General features: G+C 47.9%; 2 protein-coding genes and 3 non-coding genes across 5 annotated transcripts; all 5 read left to right on the forward strand.

The window, feature by feature from the left end:
* Positions 1-3217: 3217 nt before the first annotated feature.
* Positions 3218-4201, forward strand: LOC125945008 (uncharacterized). Its single transcript, XM_049666536.1, has 2 exons — positions 3218-3643; positions 3737-4201. Exons 1-2 carry the CDS (start codon positions 3218-3220, stop codon positions 4199-4201), a joined length of 891 nt encoding a protein of 296 aa, XP_049522493.1.
* A 2009-nt stretch (positions 4202-6210) lies between these two features.
* On the forward strand, positions 6211-6609 carry LOC119448872 (uncharacterized protein K02A2.6-like). Its single transcript, XM_037712084.1, has one exon. The coding sequence runs from the start codon at positions 6211-6213 to the stop codon at positions 6607-6609; it is 399 nt and encodes a 132-aa protein (XP_037568012.1).
* Positions 6610-11402: 4793 nt separating this feature from the next.
* On the forward strand, positions 11403-11473 carry Trnag-gcc (transfer RNA glycine (anticodon GCC)). Its single transcript has one exon. It is a non-coding gene; the product is annotated as a tRNA-Gly (tRNA).
* Positions 11474-17100: 5627 nt separating this feature from the next.
* Trnag-gcc (transfer RNA glycine (anticodon GCC)) lies at positions 17101-17171 on the forward strand. Its single transcript has one exon. It is a non-coding gene; the product is annotated as a tRNA-Gly (tRNA).
* Positions 17172-19067: 1896 nt separating this feature from the next.
* Positions 19068-19138, forward strand: Trnag-gcc (transfer RNA glycine (anticodon GCC)). The gene has a single exon. It is a non-coding gene; the product is annotated as a tRNA-Gly (tRNA).
* The last annotated feature ends 1683 nt before the right edge of the window (positions 19139-20821 follow it).

Consider the following 20821-nt stretch of genomic DNA (forward strand, 5'->3'; position numbering starts at 1 on the left):
TTATTGGCAGATCGAAGTGGATGAGAGAGACCGTGAGAAAACCGCCTTTGTGACGCCTGACGGACTTTACGAATTTCAGGTACTTCCCTTCGGTTTGTGTTCAGCGCCAGCAACATTTCAGCGTCTAATGGACACTGTGCTCTCTGGACTTAAATGGCAAACATGCCTGGTGTACCTGGATGACGTGATTGTCTTTTCGGCAACGTTCGACGAACACCTACGAAGGCTGAAAACTGTTTTTGAAGCAATACGATCTGCCGGTCTCACGTTAAAGCCTGAAAAGTGCCATTTTGGTTTTCAAGAGCTCCAGTTCCTCGGTCACGTAGTCAGTAACCAAGGAGTCCGACCTGATCCGGATAAAATTGCTGCCGTCGCTAATTTCCCGACCCCATCCGACAAAAAGGCCGTGCGACGTTTTCTGGGACTATGTGCATATTACCGGCGATTTATTGCGAATTTCTCACGCATCGCGTGGCCGTTAACACAGCTCACCAGAGAAGATATACCTTTCACTTGGGGCGAAGACCAGCAGCGGGCATTTCACGAGCTCTGGCAACGTATGCAAGCGCCTCCCGTGCTTGCACACTTCGATGAAGACGCCCCGACGATATTGCACACAGACGCTAGTAATGTCGGTCTAGGGGCGGTGTTCGTACAATGGCAGGACGACAGCGAAAGGTGATTGCTTACGCCAGCAGGACACTGTCCCGAGCGGAGGCTAACTACTCCACCACTGAAAAAGAATGCCTCGCAATGGTATGGGCAGTTCTGAAATTTCGTCCGTATTTGTACGGTCGGTCTTTCACCATTATTAGCGATCACCATTCGCTCTGCTGGCTCATTAATTTGAAAGATCCTTCCGGCCGGCTCGCACGTTGGAGTCTTCGACTCCAAGAGTTCGACTTTACTGTCGCATACAAGTCAGGAAAACGGCACGCTGACGCCGACTGCCTTTCTCGGTCTCCTGTTGAGACGGCAGCACAAGACGATGACGACACAATCTTTCTGGGACTCGTGGACACTGCCGATCTTTCACGCCAGCAACGGGATGACATTGAATTGCTGCCGCTGATTGATTACCTGGAAGGACGAACCAACAGCGTGCCGAGGCTATTTACAAGAGGGCTGGCGTCATACTGCTTGCGCCGCAGCGTACTCTACAAGAAGAACTTCTCTCCTAGCGGCAGCAACTACTTACTCGTTGTTCCCTCATCGCTTCGACGTGAAATCTTACACGCCTGCCACAACGAGCCGACCGCTGGGCACTTGGGCTACACTCGCACATTGGCACGGATTCGGCAGAATTACTACTGGCCGAGACTTGCTGCAGTCGTTAAGCATTATGTTCAGACATGTCTGGATTGCCAGCGCCGCAAACCGCCTTCCGTCAAGCCAGCCGGCCTTCTGCACCCTGTTCAAGTACCTGCCACACCATTTGCACAAGTAGGCATGGATTTTCTGGGCCCCTTCCCAACGTCAACTACCGGCAACAGGTGGATAATCGTCGCCACGGATTATCTCACTAGATATGCCGAGACAAGTGCTCTGCGACGGGGAACAGCAGATGAAGCGGCGCAATTTTTTCTTCAATCCATCGTTTTAAGACATGGCGCTCCGACAGTAGTCATCACGGACAGAGGTACTGCGTTCATGGTCAAGTTTTTGGACATCGTTCTACGTTTAAGTGGTACCGCCCACCGGAAGACCACGGCCTATCACCCTCAAACAAACGGGCTGACAGAACGACTCAACAGGACACTGGCTGACATGATAAGCATGTACGTCGATGTAGAGCACAAGAACTGGGACGAGGTTTTACCCTATGTCACCTTCGCGTACAATACGGCTCGTCAAGAGACCACTCACCAGACACCCTTCAGCCTCGTGTACGGCCGTGAGGTTACGACAACATTAGACGCAATGCTTCCTCATGAATTTGATGACAACGAGACGGGTGCTGAAGAGATCACACAGCGAGCAGAAGCAGCTAGGCAGCTTGCGCGTTGGCGAATCCACGAACAACAGGAATGTGACGCCAGACGCTACAATCTTCGGCACAGACCCGTAACATACAACATCGGCGACAAAGTGTGGGTCTGGACACCTATTCGTCGGCGTGGGCTCTCTGAAAAGCTCCTGCGCAGATACTTCGGGCCCTACATAGTTCTTCGACGCATCAGTGACGTCACCTACGAAGTCGTTCCGGATGGCTCTCACTGTTCAAAGCGCCGACGGCATTTACCCGAAGTCGTTCACGTGCTTCGTATGAAGCCGTACTATGAAGACTGAAAAGACTGCACTGTTCTTTTTCTTTATCGCAGTTTGCCAAGCCTCTGTCATCGGGACGATGATTTTTTTTTCTATGGGGGGAGCCAATGGAACAACTATACTGCCGCGGGTATGTGCCAGTGGGGACAAGGTTGAAGTAGCGCGAGCTTTTAGGTTAAGCGTGGAGACAAAGAAGACGTTGTTGGTTTTTCTTTGCGACTGATAAAGTGTCTTTGTTGGTGCTGCTCCGCGTCCTCGTCGATCCCACGTCGTTACAATATGTATCTTGAACTTTTTATATGCACACAACAATCAGCGTACAAAAGTTCAGTATTTGTGGCAGCTTTCGTTTCATCATCTGCTCTTCATTATCATCTAGGTAGTTCTGCAAGCAGAGACCCACTATGCGTGAAGGGTACTTAAGGTTTTTCTTTAACGTAAACTGGATAGGTGGACTAAAAAGATTAGTCTTGTTATTAATCTCGGGTGTGCTTCCCAGTTCGTTAGCTGAAACGATGGTTAATACCACCATCATTATCATCGATCCATTTTAAGCCCATAGCCAGACGAATTCTCCTACCAACAATCTTTAATAGACTGATTTCGCCACGAGTTTGCCAGCACCACAGCCCCTAGCCATGCCGGTAAAAGCAAAAAATGGTTGGAGTAAATACTGCAGGAATTACATGTAGAGGTCGCCACAGTTAAGTCCCATTTGTTAGGCTGCCACCAGAGTGTGGCGCCCTCTGTAACTTGTGTGCATATGTGCCTAAATACGTTCGCGCCTACTAAAGAGCACGGTTACTTTTTCGTCTAAGCAAGCAGCGTGTACGTGTCGGTCCGTATCTGCGTGTCCGTGCCACCGCGTTACTAACCACACGACATGGTGTCACAAGCAAACGGATAACGCCCCCTCGCTCAGCCCTCACCACGATAGGAAGGCACCCAGATGTCCCTCGAGACCGGGGAGCCGCCGAAACTGTACGGCGTCAACTTGCAGCCACCGGCACCGTTCGATTTCGCGAAGCCGCCAACGTGGGCGACATGGCTCAGCCGCTACGAAGACTACGCGGTGGTTTCAGGACTGACAGAAGCGTTAAAAGACACGCAGGTACGCTCGCTACTGTACTGCATGGGCCCGGGGTCCCACCCGCTTCTCGAGACATTCTCGCTCGACACCCAGTCGCTCACCTCATACCAAGCAGTTGCCCCCTTCACTGAGCACTTCGTGCACCCGGGAAACGAACTTTACGAGTCGTCGCGGTTCCACAGACGTGTGCAGCTACCCGGCGAAAGCGTCGACAGGTGCTACGCAGAATTTCGCAGGATAGTTAAGCGCTGTAACTATCCGTCAGCTGCTGTCGAGGAAAGGCTCGTACGCGACCGGTTCGTCGTCGGCCTCCGTGACTTCCGTCTCTAGGGCCGGCTGTGCCGAAACGCGAAGTTAACACGGAACGCTTGGACACAGGCCCGTCAATCCGAAGACGCCGACAAGGAAAAGGCGTTGTCCCAGAACCGCACCGAGCACTCCCGCGAGCTCAACCTCGACGCCACAAAAGCTAATACGTTCCCCTCTCGTCGTCGCTCCGGAGCCAAGCCTCGTTCGCCGCAGCCGCAAGCAGAGCGCTCACGCGAGCCGTCCACATGTGAATTCTGCGGCCGCGCGCCTCATCGACTTTCGGACTGCCCAGCCCGACGCTCCGCCTGCAACTTCTGCAACAAGAAAGGCCACTTTGCCGAAGTATGCCGCTCACGGAAGTGCAAGCAGAACAAGCTCAGCTCCATTCACCTGCACGTCGTCGGGACGGCCACCGCGGCCAAGTTCGTCGACGTCACCGTTGACGACTACACAGCGCAGTTCAAGGTCAACTCCGGAGCCGAAGTATCTGCCGTTCCAAGCGACTTTACTACGTTGCCTGCCAAACTCGACTAAGTCGACACTGTACTCACTGGCCCTAGAGGACAGCCACTGCGCGTGCTGGTCTCGTATCTGGCATGACTTCGATGGCAAGGGAAAACAAGCTGTCAAAGCCTCTACGCGATCCCGTCTCTCACTGTGCCTCTTCTGGGACTGCCAGCACTCCAAGCCCTCTAAGTAGTTCGATTTCTCGATCAACTTAAGACTCCAAAAGCAACGCTGCACGCCGAACTCTTCAATAGATTGGGCGCTCTCATCAAAGACGAGTACAACATCTAGTTAAAACCTGATGCCATACCTTTCTCGCTAAGCGTCCCTCGCAGGATCCCCATCCCGCTGCTCGAGATCGTCCGCCGCGAGCTGGACAATTTGCAGAGTGTGGGCGTGATCCGCAGGGTCAGCAAGCCAACACCATGGTGTTCCGGTCTCGTCGTCGATTTGACTCAACTGAAGAAGGTCGTCCTCCGGAAACGACATATTCTACCAACTGTCGAGCAAGTCCTTGGCCTTCTCGGCGATGCAACAGTTCTTTCGAAGCTGGACCGACCGCAAGCTTCCACCAGGTGAAGCTATCTACAGTTTCCCAAGAGCTTACGGCGTTCATCACCCCATACGGCCGATACTGCGTTTGCCGGCTCCCTTTGGCATCACCTCCGCGCCAGAGTACTTCCGAAAAATGAGGGCAAGAATCCTGGAGGGCCAAGAGGGAGTCGCCAATATGATGGATGATATTCTTGTTTTTGGACGCACCCGACAGGAACATGACGCCAGACTGAACCAGGTGCTATTTCGCCTTACAAACGCAGGCATCACATTGAACCAGGACAAGTGTCTTTGTGGGGTAGCTGAGGTCTCCTTCCTCGGGGTTGGCGTCTCAGCACAAGGCATCAGGCCAGATTCAAACAAGGTCGAAGCAGTCAAAGCCATGGAAGCTCCAACGGACGTCGCCGGCCTTACAAGACTGCTCGGAATGGTGAATGATCTTGCCAGACTCTTGCCACCCATCTCGCACGTCACAGCGCCCATCAGAGCCTTATTGAACAAGCTTGCGAGTTGGGTGTGGCAGCGTGAGCAAAAGGCAGCATTCGAGAAGATCAAGGAACTCTTGACGTCATACAGGTGCATGGCCAAGTACCACCCGTCGTACGCCACTACGGTGTATACAGACACAAGCTCATTCGGACTCGGCGCAGTCTTGCTACAGACGCAACCCTCTGGAGAGCGCCGCCCAGTCGCGTTCGCTTCGAGGTCAATCACCGTGACCGAGCAACGTTACAGCCAGACCGAAAAATAAGCTTTGGCAACGACGTGGGCTATCCAAAGATTCGACATCTTCGTCCGTGGCATCACCTTCGACGTTGAGACTTGCCACCTGCCACTCGTTTCACTTCTGGGCAAGATGTAACTGGACATGTAGCCGCCTCGTATTCAGAGACTACGGCTGAAGACAACGCGATAACAGTTCCGTATGCTGCACGTGCCAGGAAAGCTGCTAGCCACGGCCGATCCCTTGTCGCCCATCACCCACAAGGCATCCACTCCCCTAGACACTATCAAACTTTTTGCAGCACAGGTAGTACAGCCACCTATGTGGCTGTACGTTGGAAGCCTTGCCACTCATCCCTAAAGACGTGCGACAGGCACAATAGTCTGATGGCGAGTGTAAGGCCCTCGCCTCCAACTGCCGGCATCATTGGCCAGAAAAGTCCAAGATACCACTGCACCTCTCAAAGTACCCCTCTGTGGCAAACCAGCTGTCTGTCTGCGACGGTGTTCTGCTGAAAGGCGCCCGGATAGTCATCCCATCGTCCCTTGGGCTGGCAGTCTTGACGCTATAGCACGAAGGTCGTCAGGGCATCAACAGGACCAAAGCCTTAGCTCGGGAGTCAGTTTTGTGACTCGGTATCTCGGCAGACATCGCCTCTCTTGTCACCAACTGCGAATAGTGCGCTTCCACCCGCGTGAACCTTCCAGAGCCCCTGGTCTCCGCGGCCCTACCTGGACATCTCTGGGAATTGCTCGGAATGGACTTGTTTCACCTCAACGGCCAGACGTTCATCCTGGTGGCGGACTATTACTCAAGGTTGCCTGAGATGGTGACCCTCGGAAGCACGGCATCTCAGGCAGTCATCGATGCTTTCGAAACCTTCTTGTCCAGCCATGGAATCCCGCAAGAAGTCAGGTCAGACAACGGCCCACCGTTCTCGTCGCAAGAGTTCGCGGCGTTTGCAGCGTCGTACGGCTTCAACCATGTGACCAGTAGTCCACACTACGCTCATTCGAACGGAGAGGCAGAGAGGATGGTTGGTACAATCAAGGACCTGTTTCGCAAGTCAAAGAATCCTCATCTGGCCCTGCTCAGCTTTCGGGATACTCCAGGAGTCGACGGCTTTAGTCCAGCCCAGCTGTTGATGGGACGTTAACTTAAAACCAGAGTACCGAAGCAAGACTCCTAGCTACGTCCCAACTGGCCGCCAAGGAAAGATGTCGTCGCCAAGGATTTATCTTAGAAGCGGAAGCAGGCCGACAACTACAATAGGCATCATGGAGCACGAGACCTACCGCCACTCCAAGCAGGTCAGCGTGTCTGGGTGCGACCTGATCAAGTGCAGCCTACGGTGCTCAGTCCGGGGCAAAGATTAAGAAGCTATGTGGTTGAAACGGAGCTAGGTGGCATCCTACAGCGCAACCGGCGTCACCTATTGCCTTTTGTGCCTACTGCCTCCGCAGCAAGTTCGCCGTCAGGAACCTCAGGCTGCCAAACTCGCGGAATCAACGGCGAACAGTCTGTGCAACAGTCCCCTGCAGTCAGGGACCGAAGTGATGGTGTGATATGAACACGTTACGGCCGGCATGTTGGTCCGCCGCGCCGTTTGAACTTGTGAAACTTTTGACGCCTTTGGCTTCCTGAGTCCTCCCGTCTGACCTTCAAGGTTTCAAGGGGGGAGATGTAGAGGTTGCCACAGTTCAGCCCCTTTTGTTAGGCTGCCACCAGAGTGCGACGCCCCCTGTAACTTGTGTGCGTGTGGGCCTCTATATGTCCAGGCCCAATAAAGAGCACGGTTACCTTTTCGTCTAGGCAAGCAGCGTGTACGTGTCGGTCCGTCTCTGCGTGCCCGTGCCCTGGCGGACGTAACCACGCCACATACCAAGACATGGCCGGCAGCTTACCACTATCCTTCAAAAATAAATGTACAATCAATGCATTCTACCGGGGCTTAATACATGGAGCAGAAACTAGGAGGTTCAGAAAGAAGCTCGGAACGAAAAAAAATGTTAGGCGTAGTGTTAAAAGGCAGGGAGACAGCGGTGTGGTTCACGGAGTAAGCGGGGATAGCCGTTATTTTAGTTGACATTAAGAGGAAGGAATGGAGTTGGGTAGGCCATGCAGTGCGTAGGGTTGATAACCGGTGGTCGATTAGAGTTACAGATTGGGTACCAAGAAAAGGGAGGCGCGGTCGAAGATGGTATAGGATTAGTTGGTGTGATGAAACTAGAAAATTTGCAGGCATATATCTTTGTGTCGGCTGGCACAAGACGGAAATAACTGGAGATCGCTGGGAGATGCCTTCGTTCTGCAGTGGACATAGATATAGGCTGAAGATGATGATGGCGGAGGTAGTAGTTAGACATCTGAAGGCAACTGTAGAAAGGTGCATTTTGTGCTTGTACCATGACAAACCCGCTTAGCTTTCGAGATGAAGAATCGTGAAGGTGAAAATTAAAGGTTTTTATATTAGAAGTACGGCTGGGCAAGTGCTGCAAAACTAATGCAAACTCCTCACCTTGTGTGAGCGAGGGCTCAAGAGATATTCGCAACTCAAATGAACTGCAGGGGCGCTGCGAAAACTGGCCGCGTCTGACTACATTGTGCAACATGGCGGTTATACGGAGGTCCCCGCGTCGCCGAAACCGCTGTGTTTGATGTACAGTACACTGCAGTTTGATGATTTTCGTGCAGTGTGATGCCGGTTTGCGCTGTTTTGTGGAAGGAAAGCGAGTAGCTTACGCCGACCAAATCACTTTAGCCGATCTGAGAGAGGCACAGGGGGTAATGAGGCTGAAGTGGTCGCACGGTGTGTGCAAACATCTGGTGTGACAGCGGACCCTCGCGAGATTCTGATGAAAATCACCAATGTATTCTTGAACCCATTGGTCGTGGAACCGAAGTACCCGTGCACTGTTGGATGGTGGGAAAAGTACAAGCACGTTTCTGCTGCTTTGAGTCACTGTTAAGGCGCGGGAGATAGTCCGATGTTTCGAGCGTGCGAGACAGCAGCCGGCGAAGTTGGATACGTCACGCTGGCCTCGCCAGGATTGCCGAAATATTACAACCTGCTCAGTTTGGTACGTTTAACATGGCCCGCAGCAGCGCACCGACTTGCTCGATCAGCTGTTGCCGTTGTACATGCGGATAAATGCGCAGCCGGCGCGCACTTTCTCATTTTTGTTGCCTTAACACATTTTCGTTCGGCGAAGGCGCAAACTCTGCACGCTCTTTTCAGTCCAGAGAGCAAGCGAACCTAAAATCAAGCTTTGCACTTTATCGCGAGCATGCACTACGAATCTGTGGCGAACCTTTCTCGCTACTTTTGCGTTCCTGTTATCTATTTTACTTCAAGATTTGCGCAACGTGACTGTTGCTTCGCTTAGATGTAGTTATTTCAGTAGTTGGCACATTGTTTCTCTCGTAGAGAACAATACGATAAATAAGAAGCCGACAGATCTGCTTACTACAATAAAAACACATTTGCATACCATGTACATGTATGGCTTGTGCTGCGTGGCCTGACCATAATTGATTACTGCCCGCTGTCTACGAACATGTCGCTTATGGCTGCTGTGTAAACTAAGGAAATAAAACAAATGTTTCTGTGTAAATTAATGTTAACTAAGCTTCTGCATTATGAATCTAATTAATTTTCATGTTATTATAATTTACGTATCCTGCACTTTAAGTGGCCAGAACTGTGTTCGCCTCTGAACTGCCAATTTCCTTCAGACACTGATAAGAGATACAATTGCTTTGATAATTACTCATTTTCAAATGAGCACCTACTAATTTGCACTAGTTACACGGGTAGCATGTCCAGGTGGCAAGGAAGGCGTACCGCCATGCCACCCCATAGTTATTTTGCATGCTGGCGCGTACATGTTGTGCTTACATAGAACGATTTACCGACGTTACCCGGGAGTACCGGAAACTCCGATGTAACGATCGATTTTCGCTGATGTACCATACTCGGTAGTTCCACGTTGTGCGCCGCATGTATCCGATATAACAGCTTTAATGAAGGAAAGCTTGAGTACCGCGGCGACATTTGCATCATAAACTGCTATTACCACGCCGGCTATCACATGAAACTGCTTGTTGCAGCACGCATACGCTGAACGTTATCACGATGGCAGTAACTAACCTCAACGCAAAGTTCCTGAAGTTCGCTGTAGCGCTTTACTGCAAACATAGTAGAAGAACAGTATCGCGTTCTCTTCACACAAACAACAAACCGACCCTCGCCTGAAAAAAAATGAAAACTTTCTCGAGCAAGATGTTGAGAACATAACAATTGCCGTTGTCGCCAGCTTATGATAAGATTCGCAATCCATGTGGCTCTTCGACGCCGCAAAACTGCAAAACGCAGCATAATTCCACGGCTGTGTGGAGTTTCGTTGATGGTGGCGCGCACCCGCTCGCAGTGCGAAGGCTACGTACGGAGCGTCTGCTCGGACGCTCCGACCTCCGTACGAGGTTTCCGGCGCTCGCCGCTAGGTGTCGCATGAATGGCTGGAGTCGCGAATATTAGTAACGACATTTACAAATGATTATCACATATTCTTTCTCTTTTTTTCTAAACAATTACGCTTAAACCGGCTTATGTATTCGGAGCCTGTCGGCCTTGAGTGAACGAAAACTCGTTGCTTTTGTTTATTACAGCGCTCACATGAATACAATGGCGCATTGCATTGTACTGTCCGCCAGTCGAATTCAATAAACCGCGGTAATGTGCTGGGACGCGAACGCAGCGCTGACGTTGCTCTGCATTGCGAATGGTAGCTGTGACGCCGAGAGGATGTTTACTGAAATATATGTTTCGTTCAAATGATGCTGGCACGAATCAGCAAAACAGGACAGCAGACAAGCACGAAAGGCCCAACTACTGGTCTACGTAGAACTCAGAAGTGCTCATATTGCATATTATTATGTACAGCAACGAGGTCCCCTTTTAAGACAAAGAAAATCATCCGACCTCTTGCGAAGCGTGCCCGTGTGCGCTACTATATGCAGGCTGTTCATTTGTAAGTTTTACGGAATTTTTTTTAAATCGCCTGTGGCAGGTAGCATAACTCTTATCATCGAGCTGGGTTATTTGATGCGGTGGACATTAGTAGCACGAGAAATCGATACACATATTCAACTAATTAACAATAATTCGCTAGTTTAGTTCTTAGTTAATTACTTTACGACATATATTGCAATTTACGAATTGTAGCAGGTTAGCTTGTCAGGCGTATCCACTTGGAACGAATTTTCAGAATGACACCAGTCTGGAGATATGCGCCACCTAACTCGCCGTATAAATGCACTGTTGTTCCACTTACTTTTTTACCAGAATGCTGTTTTATACATTGAAACACAAAATTAACTAGAACATCCATGTATTTCGTCCCACATTTCGGGAAATAATATCTAGAAACTGGCGTCATCCTGAAAATTCATTTCGAGTGGATGCGTCTTGCAAACTCGCCGCCTACAATTCCTAAATTGCAATGTGCGTCGTAAAGTAATTAACTAAGGAGTTCATTAATGACTTTTTGTTAAATAGCTCAATATGTGTTTTGATTTCTCGTGCTAATAATGTCCGCCTCTTAGAATAACCCAGCTAAACGATAACAATTATACTACCTGCCACAGGTGATGATTTTTTTAATTCTGTAGAACTTAGAAATGAATGGCCTGTATATTTTTTGTTCATTGTTAAATAAAGTGCAGGGCACAAAGTAGATAAAGGGCCGCCAGAAACGTGTATCTTTGTTATTTTTGGTCATGTGGTCTCTTTTAAACGAACAAATAATGGCTAACAACCAGTATTTGTATGCTCGAGTAACGGTGAGGCGTGTTTCGTGAACAAGCACTCACCGACTCAGTGACCTATATTGTGCCCAACGATGGGCCATTCCATACTATCCCAGGAAAGCATCCCCTGGCCGTACGTCCGCGTCGGTGGTTCAGTGGTAGAATACTCGCCTGCCACGCGGGTGGCCCGGGTTCGATTCCCGGCCGACGCAGTTTCTTTTTCTTTTTGTAGTGGTTTTTACCTATTAAACATAATACATTTTACTGGAGAGAGCTGTTCGGTGCCTCGTTTTATTTTATTTTCTTGATGCGCGGGGGCATAACCTTGCTTTTATGTATTTGAAACATAAGATACTCCCGAAAGGTAAAAAAGAACAAGCTTAATTTTTACGGCCTGAGGCATCACTTAGGTTAAGTCAAGTCAAGTCAATTTATTTCAGCATTTCTTTTGTACAAGAACAGAAGAATGCTAGGACAAGCACAAAAAGCTGCTAAGCTGCAGCTTGACTGGGTGCTTGCCCCATTACTTGGCAAAAACAGACACAGAAAAATACATTTGAGTGAAAAAAAAGAAACATTTACAGATTTCAAATGGTCACGTAAAAAGGAAGAAAAAAACAAAGCACATCATGTAAAATACTCAAAAATCTGCAGCCACTGCTCTGTGGTAGTATGTCACTGTATAATACAAAATGAACAGTAGCGTACAGAATAGCAGCCTACACAAAATGCAAAGCACATGACGTAAAATAATTAGAAACCTCATTACAAAAGGAATAACATTTTTAAATAACATGTTCAAAAGGGCTTGTCTGTGATCTTTCCAAAGATTCTACTGCGGAGTTAGGCGCTACATGCACTTGCACACAAAGCACACTAGTATTAAACATCGACAGGAATAACTGTTTCTATAACTTTAAGCGGGTGTGAAAGTCATCAGGCAAATGAAAAATTTTAGGCTACCCTACAGCAAATCCCGATGTTCCTCGATTTTACGCTTCAAATACGACACCCGAGTGTTACCTGCTGAATTATATATATATATATATATATATATATATATATATATAAAGTTAGGTTATGCCTCGGTCTGGTAGTTGAAGAACTTGTAGATTCAGGACGCACGTACAAAGACAAGAACGATACTTTATATATATATATCAACTGCCAATGAGAAAATAGTAGAACAACATGAAAAACTCCCGATACAGCTTTATGTTGCTCAGTACGTGCTACATAAATGTGTTTTTCCGAGTGTGAAAGAAGCCCGCGAATACATGTAGAATTGCCGCGCGGCTGGTCGCTCGAGACACTTTGCGTGTATTCGCAGGCTTCTTTCACACTCGGAAAAACACATTTATGTAGCACGTACTGAGTAACATAAAGCTGTATCGGGAGTTTTTCATGTTGTTCTACTATTTTCTCATTGACATTTTGTTAATTAGGACAGTACTTCTCGAGTTAGGATAATTATTTACAATTAGCTAATTAAATCTCAATAACGAAAAAATTACTGGCGGCTACTCCACTGTACTGGAAACAATACGCATCAGGTTTGCGTCGCGTAACGCCGTTCCTCTTTTTTAAAATCGTGCTGCGTGATAGCTGGGATATCTATATATCGATAGCCATTTATCAATTGTCCAACTGCTGACGCAGACGTGATCCATGGTAAATATCCTTTTATAAAACCAGCCGCTCTCAATTGATCGAAGCGGAATGTTACCCATGTTACAAATTCTATTGCTTAAGATATTCTGCAAACGGAAGGATAGCTAACTCATATATATAAACCTTGAATATATTAACGCCTCCAATCTTATGGATTCTATGTTCACATTCTTCTAAGGCTCTGGTACACTTGAATACATCTCATGTAAATGGCCATTAGTTCAACTGTTATACTATTTCTCCTGGCAATTATATCTTTGGAAACCTTACAAGGCCTTTCTTAGTGAGTTATTTAGTCTCTCTAGTTAGACTTCCATTTCTTTTCTGCAACTGCTTCTATAACAATGGTTACGTGGCTCTTGTGCAACTGTAAAGTTCTGTATAGACTTTTTCTGCTGTCACTACTAGAGCACTGCACGGGCTCGGGCTTACCCGAAAGCCCGGACACGGCCCGGCCCACGGGCCGGGCCGGGCCGGGTAGAACAGTTTTTTCTCGGACTCGGGCCGGGCTCGGGCACGGCATGTGCTTTTTCACCCGGGCCCGGGCCGGGCTCGAGTTGTTTGACGCGGGCCCGGGCCGGGCTCAGGCTTTCTGGTGGTGTGCATGTAACGTGCATCGAGTTATTCTCGGGCGTCTCAACTCTGAAAAACATTATTTTTCTGTCTCGGGCCGGGTTCGGGCCAGTTTCGAGTCGGGCTCTGGCCGGGCTCGGGACTAAGGTAAAGGGGTGGAGGGCCGGGCTGGGCGGGTAACGTAGATTATTGCCGCATAAAAGTTTTGATCGGGCTCGGGCGGGCCGCCCAACGTAAAAACGGGCCCGGGCCGTGCCCGGGCTGAAAAAATCGGCCCGTGCAGTGCTCTAGTCACTACTATACCACTGAAACTGCTGATTACGCGCAATATGTTTCCTTGCTGCTTGTGTTTGTTCTTGCTTATGCTAAGTACATCTCGCTCCAGCCAATTCGAAATCTAGCTGATTTCATGCTTACTCGGTCCTCTTCTGCTTCCTCAAAGTTTCGAATCTCGTAACTCGGATAATCACTAATTTTCCTTTTGGTGGTCATTTTTTTATTAAACGTTCAGGCAATTCTAGCAAATGTCCAAGGTTGCAAATTTTGACGCTTTGCTCATTCTCTTGTACTGAAGCCTCACCTTTGTTAGCGAGTACTTGCCTGATTCCTGTGCTATTTCCCTGACCGGCTACGAAAATAACATGTGTCCTCAGGACAGATTTATCTCTTTCTTCTAAGTAAGTCCAATCTGCACCTTACCGACGTGTGATCACTGACCTTTGCCCTATGATCTATATATTTACTTCTTAGCACTGTGATGCAGTCACCAGCTAGTAAAACGTGTAGCTCACTCAACCGAAAAAAAAAACGGAATTTGTAACCTCTTGATGAATTCGGTGCCGCAAGAAAGCGGCAATGAATAAACAGTTCATAGGTAGCACAAGATGTCTACTATGCTAGCATGCGAAAAAAAAAACCCGCAGTCAAAGGGTTAAAAAAAGCGGTGCATCACACAACTAATATGAAGTTAGTTATACTAATATACAACGTTCCCCAACAACACACAGTTTTCTGTGTTCCATATTCTAAGTTAATGTTTACTGGTTATCAGCTAAAGCAGTGACGCAGCCATCCATGGGGCCACATCTGAAGCTCAAAGCCACTAACGTCGGAACTATATACAGATGACGACCGAGCCTCCTGCTGTTCCTTCAGCTTGCCCTCGAACGCAAATATTGCGGAGACGCTTTACTGGTGCCCACCTAGTTCACTGTAAACTCCACCACCCGGCACGCCGCTCAGCAATCACGAAAACCCGTCGCATTTTCCACAAGCTTGCAGACACACAGGAAAGGCGCTGACACTTTCGGAATGCCACACGGCAGTCGATAATTAGCCGTATTAACCTAAGCTTTTCTAAGCGCGCAGAACGGTTGCATGACGATGTGATTATTGGCAGTACTCCATGAGCTCTACGGTGTGAAGTGCAAATTGCCAACTTGTGTTTTTTCTTGTTTAGCTTAAAATGAACTACTATCAATATACATGGCAACAGAGAAATTGTTTCGTTCGGCATAGAGTGCACTAATTTGGATTGCAGTGTTGCATTTGAGAGAAATATTTGAAATCTACCAACTGTTCAAACTGACTTTTGTTATTTAGGTCATCATTTCTTTAAGCATAGTTCTCGATTATCACAAAGTATATATAAAACTCCTAAATATCCCAGTATACAACTGTGCTTCTCCACAATAAAAAGGGTATCGCAATTTTGTAGGCCTACCTATGAGACATCTGGACAAGACAAAACTGTTGTGCTATACAAAATGATGAATCATACCTATAACTAAACTGTGAGTAAATCTTTCCAAGACCCTCGTAAACATTGCACACAATGTGTAAGCCGGCCAGAATACTTGGCTATTAAAGAGTGTACAGGAAGCGTAAATGGTTACGGGCGACGAGCAGCTCAATCACGGTACCGGAAACAACTTTCCACATTGAATATCGTAGCCTATATAAAGAAAATATGCAGATACAACGCTCATGATGGCGTCTGTATGAAGCCAAGCTTTAGTGAAGCGGTTCATTAAACCCCGTACTACTGAATATGATGCGTAAAATTGTGTTTATTTGCATCCTGTGCGCCCTGTTCACGCGTGCAATGCCGACGATCATGCGCTGCAGGGTCTACAAGCCTATGGCGAAATACGAACACGCAAATCATGCAGATGTGTACATCGGGAGACATCAACGGAGCGATACTGTGACGACGGAGGCAATGCTTGGTGCTCATCTGGGAAAGAATGGGTCATGAGAGTTGAATGCGCAGAGAAGTGCAGACCGTATCTATGCGTCTGCATCGTGGTGACTTTTGCCAGACTTGTACGTTATTGTAAAATCATATTCGTGCAAGCGCAGTATCCAGGCGTCCCAAGCATCCTGACATATTTTTCATTGATACCCGCCGTGGTTGCTCAGTGGCTATGGTGTTGGGCTGCTGAGCACGAGGTCGCGGGATAGAATCCCGGCCACGGCGGCCGCATTTGGATGGGGGGAGAAATGCGAAAACACCCGTGTACTTAGATTTAGGTGCACGTTAAAGAACCCCAGGTGGTCCAAATTTCCGGAGTCGCCCACTACGGCGTGCCTTATAATCAGATCGTGGTTTTGGCACGTAAAACCCCATAATTTAATTTTTTTTTCATGTTTTTTCATTGATGCCAGCCAACATAGAGCATGATGGTCGGTGACGATGGTACAGTGGCGGCCGTAAAGGTATGTGCGAAATTTCTGAATCGACCAAACAATAGCGAGACACACTCGCTCTGTGATGTTGCAGCTACGCTCAACTGGAGAAAGTGCTCGGCAGGCATGTGCTATCACTTCCTCTTTAGAGGCTCCATTACATTGCAGAAGTACTGCTCCAATAATACTATTAAGCACATTATACCCTTTAGTTCACCTTGGCACGTTCCCATACTGGAGGACTGGCCAAGAATGGCGCACTTGCAAAGTGGCGCATACTGAATGGGCCTAAGAATGAGGCAGCCCAAATTTAACGAGCAAGAAGAAAAGGGACAACCGAGGGTCTCGACTTTCTTTTTTTGTCCCAGTCATACAAATCGACAGACAACGAAGCCGGGGAAAGCATGGGCGGAGTTAAGGGTCGTGCTTAATTGGATTGTAGAAAAGGATATGCCGACCCGACGCACACGTTGGGATATATGTGAGGCGAAGGTTTAGTACGCCGGTTAATTAAATGCTTTACAAATAACAGCGGTGCGTACAGTTTCATTTGCTTTAGTTCTATGGCAAGCAATCGAAACTTGGCTTTATAACGCCGTATTGCCGGTCGTGCATCACGCTAAAGAAAACGCTGCAGGCCTTCGTCGTGGACGCAAAATACGTATTATGCATTGTCTTGATTGTGTGGCCATACTACACGATAGCGGAGCTCTATTCTTTTTGAATGATCTGTCAAACTGCGTTTCGGGCGACCGAAGAAGCCTTTGTTGCCGCGGTGTCGCCACCAGCCAACCGTGAGGCAAGTTTTCTCGAACAAGCGGTCACCGGCTCGGTGACCTACATTGAGCCGCGCAGTGGGCAGCTATCCACGCTATCCCAAGAAAGCATCTAGGGCAGTAGCTCGTCAGCGTCGGTGGTTCAGTGGTAGAATACTCGCCTGCCACGCGGGTGGCCCGGGTTCGATTCCCGGCCGACGCAGTTTACTTTTTTTTATTTTTCAACAAATATATTTTATTGGAACGAGCTGCATGGTACAGTTGCGGAGTGGAGCCTTCCGTTCTATTCCCACTCCTTTTAACTCCCCGGAATGGTGAGAGTTGGACCAGTTCACTCCTCTGATTCCAGTTCGTGAAATGCTTTCTCTGTAATCGTTAACTACTTGCGCTTATATGCCTCGTACTAAAACATATTTTTAATACTTAACATTACAAATCAGTTTTATACTTTCGCGCACGTAGTATATATATATATATGTGTGTGTGTGTGTGTGTGTGTGTGTGTGTGTGTGTGTGTGTGTGTGTGTGTGTGTGTGTGTGTGTGTGTGTGTGTGTGGTGTGTGTGTGTGTGTGTGTGTTTTGCCGGATCGCTCTTTCATGTTTGATATTTGCTGCCATATTTTAATCGGCATCCATTTTTTTTTCAAACAAACATCCTTGACTTCCTCTTATGGCGCCTTCAGAATACTCGACAGTGTGCGAAAAAACCTATTGCGCGTTCCAAACCACTAGGACCTGGCGCAGGGTGCAACCGTTGGCTACATTGTTTTTCGCCTCCATCCTTGGGTTGTAAAACAAGCACGATGTTGCCAAATTGAATCGTTCTTGGCAACCGAAAATTGATGTCTTTATATGCACTTAAACCTTGTAACGCAGAAAAGCTTCCGCGTCTTCAGAAGTGTCCAATGTGCAGAATACCGTTTGGTTTGTAAATAACGCGGCATAGGCAGTCTCCTATAGGTAGATACTGAAAAAGGCGGTATTTGAGAAAAAGTGAGAAATGCAAGAAATCGACCATGTCTAGTTGAGCGTAATTGACAAATTTACTGGTTTTATAGCCTCGTTAACATAAACGTTTAGCGCTCCAGGACTATGTGCCCATTCCGTTGGAAATCCATTCCGGAATCTCCGGCTCCCATATTCTATTCCCATTCCATCAGCACGACTGGTGCAGCCATATTACATTTCCATTCGATTTCGTGGGTTAGAAAACGTGGAATGATTCCAGAATCCTTCCAACTCCGAGGTTGCAAATCCGCCACTCTGCTGTACGGTGCCAGAATCCTGGAGACGTTCCGGGAATACAATGTCGTGCTACAGTTTCCGCCAAGAGGGCAGGTTGTTTTCGACACAATGTTCTTTCGTGCTGACACGAAATGGCGTCCGTATCGAATGGAAGATTTCAGTGGCTCTCTACAACAAGCTGGATTGCTCGCCGAAGTGCAAGTGCTCGACGCATTCCACACGAATCACGTTTGGGGAGCAACATACAAGAATTCTTCTGATAGCTTTGAAGAAGCAGTTAGCGACACCTGAGGTTATCGTCAAAGGAAGAAGATGCCTAGTTATCAACCCGAGTCACCAGGATGTCAGGATAAAGTTCCGCTGGTTTTTGCCTAATGTCATAGAAATAATTTTAAAATAATAAATTAGGCAAGGCTCGCATTGGTCCATCTATTCTCACTACATCGTGTATGAAGATGTTTCTTTATTAGAAATCCAAAATATTTTTGGCAATTTGTTTCGCAAGTGCTCTTAGGGCACATTTTACCAGAATATGTTGCATCTTTAAGCGATCAAAAGTGTGGAGCTTCCAAAGGGTACCTTAAAGAAGTTGTATCTGCTTTACGTATATTTAAAGTGCATTAATTTTCGTTAGGCTACTGAAATAAAGTAACCAAAAAGAGAGCTCTATTTTTTTTGAATAATCGGTCAGATGGCGTATCGGGCGACCCAAGAAGCCTTCCGTCCTGCAGTGTTCCACCCGGCCAACGGCAAACGCGAACAAGCGCTCGCCGGCTCAGTGACCTATATTGTGCTGGACGACTGCCAACTATCCACGCTATCACAGCAAAGCATCTCTGATCGACGCTCGTCGGCGTCGGTGGTTCAGTGGTAGAATACTCGCCTGCCACGCGGGTGGCCCGGGTTCGATTCCCGGCCGACGCACTGTTTTTTTTTTTTTTTTTCACTTCACTTACTTTTTTTTCTTTTTTGTGAACATCGGACATTTTACTGGAACTGGCTGTTCAGTGCGTAGTTTCAGTATTTTGAAGGACGAAAGTTACAAATAATAAAAAGAAACTTGGATTTGAATGTATTTGAAAGTTGAGGTACACAAGAAAGATAAAATAATCTTGGTGTCCCGTGGTACCACTGACTCGGAAGGGATTATCACACAATATCTTTACAAAAATTTCATTTCCGAATAGGACTGCTGATGCAGTTTAACACAGACTGGTGTTAAACAGCGACAGCAGACACAGTTCGTCTGCATCGCTCTTTTCCTTTCTTTGCTCGACTATTTGGCCCCTGTAAGCGCCAGCAGATGTGTCATATGAACATTTTTCTCTTCTTTGTTTCAGGAGCGCCTGTACGAGACGGCGCCATGGGACGGCTGGTCACAACCGACCTACGATTTCGGCCCGGAACCCCGAGTTGCTGCGACCAGCACGCTCGTCGCCTCCGGTCTGCAATCGGGAAACGACAACGCCACCGACAGCCGCAGGGACCGCCGCAAGTCCTTTGTCAGATGTGAGCGATATCTTTCGTAGGAATTGGTATTGGTTTGGCATTGGCATTGGTTCCGCGGCATTGTCTGAGATACCATTGCAGAAGAACATTGGTAAAAGACAGGGGTGCAAGAAAGCGGTCATAGCAAAAGGGCACATTCAGACATCTAAAGTTTTGGGTTCATTCAGAATCCTATGAATGTGCTAGTCGTGTTTTATTGACATCGCTGCTCGAGCAATTGAGAACTTTCCTTTTAAGTAACGAGACGGTGTCACAAAAAGTGAGATCCCACTAATAACAGCCAATCATTTACGAGTAGTTAGGTGCGGTGCCCTGATTTTACTAACGTGTGAAAGAACGCTTTATCCCTATCTAACGCGCTAGAAAAATAACATCGAAACGTGGAAAGGCTGCGAGATTACGTTCATCAATACAACAACTTAAGCTGAGTTGTGACGATAGGCGTCGGTGGTTCAGTGGTCATGTGTGTGTTTGTTTGTTTGCGTGCGTGCGTGCGCGTGCTTCACGACAGCGAGAATTGATAACGATTAAATTGATGATAAAAATTTTGTAATTCCGGGCCCGCTCGAAAGCCTGTTACAAGGAATTGTAAACTCGGGACGAAGGCGAACGCTGAAAAACGGTATAAATGAAGGAAACAGACTTTCTTCTGGTACTGTTGTTCAAGCAAGCCTCCCGTGCACCATACGTACGCTACACCATTACATCCGCAAGGCTGACCATGCCCTGACCATGCCCGATAGGAAGAGATTGTCACTTGTGTAACTTGAGGATCTGAAACTGCGTAGAAGCGTGGAAACACGGCACGAAAACGTCCCGTACGCTTCACAGAGGTTCTTGAGCGAATTGCGCTACCCGTGCATTTGTGTGTGTCTGTTTGTGCTTGTTTGTTTGCATGCGTGCGTGCGCGTGTGCGTGTGTGTGTTGGTTTGCGTGCGTGCATGCGCGCGCGTGTGTGTGTGTGCGTGCGTGTGTGTGTGTGTGTGTGTGTGTGTGTGTGTGTGTGTGTGTGTGTGTGTGTGTGTGTGTGTGTGTGTGTGTGTGTGTGTGTGTGTGTGTGTGTGCGTGTGTGCGTGTGTGTGTATGCGTGTGCGTGTG

The sequence above is a fragment of the Dermacentor silvarum genome, chromosome 4 (genome assembly GCF_013339745.2).
Source record: "Dermacentor silvarum isolate Dsil-2018 chromosome 4, BIME_Dsil_1.4, whole genome shotgun sequence".
Classification (NCBI taxonomy): Eukaryota; Metazoa; Arthropoda; class Arachnida; order Ixodida; family Ixodidae; genus Dermacentor; species Dermacentor silvarum.

Bases quoted from the DNA above. Each gene is read 5' to 3' on its own strand.
- LOC125945008 (XM_049666536.1), top strand. From the start codon at position 3,218: ATGTCCCTCGAGACCGGGGAGCCGCCGAAACTGTACGGCGTCAACTTG. The intron at 3,644-3,736 runs GTACGCGACCGG...GCTTGGACACAG, and splicing joins CTGCTGTCGAGGAAAGGCTC to GCCCGTCAATCCGAAGACGC.
- LOC119448872 (XM_037712084.1), top strand. From the start codon at position 6,211: ATGGACTTGTTTCACCTCAACGGCCAGACGTTCATCCTGGTGGCGGAC.